General features: G+C 36.3%; 1 protein-coding gene across 1 annotated transcript; it reads right to left on the bottom strand.

The window, feature by feature from the left end:
• Positions 1-3,127: 3,127 nt before the first annotated feature.
• On the bottom strand, positions 3,128-5,382 carry LOC143258089 (uncharacterized). The gene is made up of 2 exons (XM_076517109.1): positions 5,062-5,382; positions 3,128-3,864 (listed from the first exon to the last, which is right to left on the bottom strand). The coding sequence occupies exons 1-2, from the start codon at positions 5,126-5,128 to the stop codon at positions 3,317-3,319; spliced, it is 615 nt and encodes a 204-aa protein (XP_076373224.1). The 5' UTR covers positions 5,129-5,382; the 3' UTR covers positions 3,128-3,316.
• Between the last annotated feature and the right edge of the window lie 233 nt (positions 5,383-5,615).

Raw genomic sequence — 5,615 nt, 5'->3', positions numbered from 1 at the left:
GGGACAGCTTCAAGCTGTGAGTTTGACTGTACAGAGTCATAAATGTGCGATTGTTTGCCAGTAGACGGATTTTTCTCTATGCTGTCATATTTGTTTATTTTTTTTTATTTGAGGGGTATCCATAATAAAAAAAATATATTTCAGTGCTCACTGTCCCCACCCACCATTAGGGGACGCACTACAATGTCATGCAAGGACATTGCAGCAACGCCATGGTTTCGTGAGCACTATACCCAAACACCAGCATCAGACACAATGTCCACAACACCCGTTGAGAACTTCCAACACTGGTACTTAGTTGACTCTAGCCCAAGTGGACCAGCCGATTGACCCAAGAAGGGCCACCCAAAGTCCGCCCGTCTACAGGAATTCAAGGCCAAAGTGGTGTGTTAGGGTTGGACTCCTCAATAACCAGGATCCTCTCCTCCCCTTCACGGGCCACCACACATGGCAAACACGCAGGTGAATGTTTAGATCCCAGAGGAGGTAAATTGAAATACACAACCTTCTCTGGGAGGTCCCCTCACCACGTACAGGAATCCACATCAAGGAGTGTTGGAGAAAAGACTTGGATGATACCTGGGATGGTGAAATTGTCCTATGAGGAGAGACTAAAATCTCTAAACATATTTCCTCTGGAGAGAAGAAGGATCAGAGACGATTTCATTGAAGTATTTAAGATTATTTGGGATGTTGATAATACAGATCCAAACTTTGTGTTCAGCAGTGAAAATCATAGAACAAGGGGACATATAATCAAATTTTGGCAGAGAAGGAGTCATCTGCAATTTAGACAGTATCATTTTTTTAAATAGGGTGATTGGCTTTTGAAATGAGCTGCCTTCAATATCGTTACGTCATAGAGTTAAGCGAAAAGAAGGCCAACCTAGACTGGGTTTCACATATTATTTTAATGCATTGAAAACGTTTATTAAAAAGAAAAATATATCACTAATGAAACTGGCCCTGAATTTTTTTAGATGTTTTTCTCGAAAACAATTATTTCTTTAATGCGTTTTAACCCAGGAAAAATGACCCAGATATTTAACCTTCGAAGCTGAAAAGTAGAAGTGAATTAACTGTGAATTTATTTAAGAAATAAAAATAACTTTATTAAACGAGTGCTTATTTCAAACATAAAATATCTTTAAATGAAAACATTTTAATTTCCAGTTAAAAGGGACCTTTGTTACCAGAGCATCCGAACATATAAGCTTGTTTGTTTTTAATTTTGCGCAAAGCTAATTTAGTAGTGTAAGACTAGAGGAAAGGCAACTAGTCATCACCGCCAACTCTGGGACTACTCTTTACCAATGAATAGTGGGATTGCCTGTCACAATATAACGCCCGCACGGCTGAAAGGGTGAACAGGTTTGGTGTGGCGGTGATTCGAACCCGCGACCCTCGAAACCTAACCATGCCAGGCCTCCTTTAAATACGAAGAACATTTCAGGTTATAACAGTATTGTGATATGTCGGATCGAACTGAATTAAGAGTGATGGGATAGTTCCGCATGACAATAAGAGATTAAGGAATGATACCGAGTAACTACGAGTAACAAAGTAGTGCCGATGATTTAAAGACAATGTACACAAAGTAAAACATGAAACAAATAAATTTTATTGAAACACTAAACAGAAATACAGAATATATACTTAATTTGTACGCTGGATTGTCCATTTTAGTTTGTCAAGCTATTTTCTCTTCAAGATGGTGTGCTAGTCTGTTTAAATCAATGTTATCTTCTCTACAAGACACATCGTACTTACCCAACGTGACTAAAGTTACCCTGTAATGGTCATTCTAATTAGGTAAGGTTGTAACCTCAAACCTCCACGCGTTGTGATACTGAAGGACATTGTTGCATGATGTTCAGTATTATAGCAATATCATATCCAGGACAGAACAAACGATATTCCTTTATAAATGTTTGTTTTTGAATTTCGCACAAAGCTACCCGAGGCTAATCTGTGCTAGCCGTCCCTAATTTAGCAGTATAAGACTAGAGGGAAGGCAGCTAGTCATCACTACCGACTGCCAACTCTTGGGCTACTCTTTTACCAATGAATAGTGGGATTGACCGTAACTTTATAACACCCCCACGGTTGATTGGGGCAAACATGTTTGGTGTGACTTAAAGTATCCAATAAATATTTTTAAAATTTATTTATTGCCTTAAACTTAATTAAAAAACCGAAAAACAGTTTTGTAGTCATTTTCTGTAACTTTGAGGATAAATTCACAATATGTAATTTTCACGTTAGCTCAATCTAGAAGTATTAATTTTCATATACTTGAGTCTAGTAGATATACTATGTCTGTTGAAAAACGTGAGAAAATAGTTCTTTGGCGTGGGCTTAGTAGACAAGTAAAACGACCTGCCTTTTCTAACTCTGAATTACTTCCCAGAGGTAATAGAGCCAGTCATCTTTACCCTAAGTGTGAGCTCGAACAGATGTATCGATATACTTTTGTCGGTGTGTTGTTCTAAAATAGAAATTTAATTTACTTTAGAAAGCCAAAAGTGCAAATCTACCTATAAAAACTACCACAGTGTGGCATGAGTTTAATAATATGTAAAGGGTATAAACAATCTATAAGCCTTCGACACAATACAGTACTTTCTACAAATGTCCGTCAATGGGACAGCGATAAGGCTGGACTAAAGTCCAGGAGTCGAGTCTTTGCTGTGGACAAAGCAAATACGAAACAACTACTGGCAAAAGTTAGGCTGTTTGACACTATTTTAAAATATTTAATTTCTTATTTTAAGATATAAAGTAATTTGATTTTGTGCTTCGCGAGCAAAGCTATTCAAGGGCTATCTGCGCTAGCCGTCCCTAATTTAGCAGTGTAAGACTAGAGGAAAGACAGCTAGTCATCACCGCCAACTGTTGGGCTATTCTTTTACCAACGAATAGTGGGATTGACCGTCACAATATAACGCCCTCACGGCTGAAAGGGCGAGCATATTTGGTGAGACCGGGATTCGAACCCGCGACCCTCGGATTACGAATCGAACGCCTCAACACGCTTGGCCATGCCGGCCCTCTACTGAAATAGAATACTAGTATACTCGTATTAAGTAAAGTAAAATAAACAGTAATTTGTACAAACAAAATATAATTATGCTTGCTTCATAAATTCCTTTATTTATTCTTTGTGTTTGCGATATGCAATATACAGTTACATTTATTATTTTTTCGGTGCTGTTTTTCACATTTAGTTTTCAATACCGTTAGTGATACAAAATACCAAAATATGCATTCACAAATAGCGTATTGAAACCAAATTTCGACTCTTTTCTTGAAAAACTCAGTTGTCCAGTGTAGCGATTTTGGAAATAAATGGAACTCGGCTTGTAAAAGGAATTAATGCAAAATCAGAAGATCTATCTGGATTTGTTCTTCCGATTCGAGGAATAAATGGCGCACGGCCTATCCGAGGTGTGAAAAAGGCTCTTTTGACCCAGTCTACGTCACCACCATCTAAAGTTTTGTGGCTGACATAGGGAGTTGGAATAATTCGTCGAACAATATTTTGAATATCTCCATCTTCAACTGCAAAGCTGTCAAGCCAATCTGTTTGAACGTCCCCGCCATGTTCTTGGAGCATGGACCTCTTCTTTCGGCCAATTCTTGGAGTAAAAACGTGTAAAAAGAGCTTAGGATCATTTGCCTTTTCAGAACTTTTAAGCACAAAATCTTCGACCATGAGATAGGAATATGGCAAGAAATCAAAAACTGGGGATCGCCCTTTTCGGAGAAAAAACGCCCTTTCGTCACCAGTTGGTTTGAAACTACGACCTTGTCGTAACACTGAGATGGAATCGTCCTTCTTACTTTTGTCATTAGCAACATAACCTGAAAAATATGTGAACATTAAAGTGATTATAAATTATTAAAACAGACAACATGAAACTGGTTGATATAAAAATAGATGTGTTCAAAATGTGAAAAGTTGAAAACACGCAAGTTTTGGAGCAAATGTAACCATTTTAGTAATTAATCTAGAAATACATTTTTTCGTATAATAAGGTATTTTGTAGTTTCCAATGTTGGTCCAGTTTTATATAAATTTTAAAGTTAAATTTTTTTAACAGTATCATGCTATTCGTATTGCTTACCTCGATCAGCAAATATATATGTCCTTTCTTATGCATCAAATCAAATTGACTTTAAATTAACTCATTGAAGAAATAGAAACCACTATAAACTTTTATCATAAAACAATCTTTCAAATCGATTTTCGGCCCAAGATGGCGTGATGGTTAGGGTACTTAATTGCAATTTGTATGTCGTGGGTCAGCCCCATTATTCGAGAATGAAGAATAACTCAAGAGTTGGTGGGTGGTAGTACTGACTAACTTCTTCCTTCTAGTCTATTACTGTAAATTAGGGACAATCACTGCGGATAGTTTGTTTTTGAATTTCGCGTAAAGCTACACGAGAGCTCTCTTCGCTCGCCGTCCCTAATCTAGCAGTGTAAGACTAGAAGGAAGACAGCTAGTCATCACCACCAACCGCTAACTCTTGTGCTACTCTTTAGAAAATAATAGTGGAATTGACGGTCACATAATAACGCCTCCACGGCTGAAAGGGCAAGCATGTTTGGTGCGACAGGAATTGAACTTACGACCCTCAGATTACAAGTTAAATAAAATCTTCTTTCTTTAAAATTGAAGTTTAAACATAAAAAGTATTACAAAACTGCTTAATAATTGAACGTAATTTCACTTTAAAAATTTAACGTGGGATCATGTACTTTAAACTTTAAATTAAAGACAGCATTATCAAGGAATCAAAAGTAGGTGATGCTTTAAGATATGGAACAAAAGTAAATGGGTTTACATTTAAATTGTTAATACGTAATATCTTCCTTTTACTTATAATATACTTTGATTAATATAAAAGAGAGACAGTGACGGCAAGTTGGCCAGCTCGTTAATAACTTTACAGATTGTATCTTTAGGTTTCTAATACACAATATACAAGAAAAGAAAGTGAAAATAATACACGTTTAACAGCTGATACGTCAAGAATATTATAGCAAAATCATACCCATAGAGGTCCAGTAAAAGGATGTTATAAGGCAGATCGCAAGCTGGAAATTCTGGACGATGAACATGATCGGCTGGATGTGAAAAGAAGTTGTGTCCAAGAACGAAATGTGGTCTCTGAAGAACTTGGTATCTACTTATAGTAGTCCATAGACCCAACAAAACCATCGTAAGCCGAAATATCTACTCTCACAATTACTGAAATATTCACAGAGTATCCATGGTTATTGGTTGACGTCAGAGGATAAATCTTCATCATGCCAGGAATTCAAATAATTTATGAATATATATGTATATATGTCTTTATTCCCTGTATCACTGAAATAAACCAAAGAAAATGAAATTCTAGGTTTCGTTGCTATATGATAATTACATCATTTTAGAGATTCAAAAGGTTTTGATATGTTTGTTCTCAGCAGGGTGTCTCTAAATCAGAGCAAAATAAATTGACAAAATTTGCAGAAAACAAATCTCACTATTATAGGATTTGTTTCTTTTACCTTAAATAATGCTTTATGTGAACGAAAAAAAAAAAAAAAATAAAAAAAATAAAAA

The sequence above is a fragment of the Tachypleus tridentatus genome, chromosome 7 (assembly GCF_004210375.1).
Source record: "Tachypleus tridentatus isolate NWPU-2018 chromosome 7, ASM421037v1, whole genome shotgun sequence".
Lineage (NCBI taxonomy): Eukaryota > Metazoa > Arthropoda > Merostomata > Xiphosura > Limulidae > Tachypleus > Tachypleus tridentatus.
This window is presented reverse-complemented; position numbering and strand designations above follow the sequence as displayed.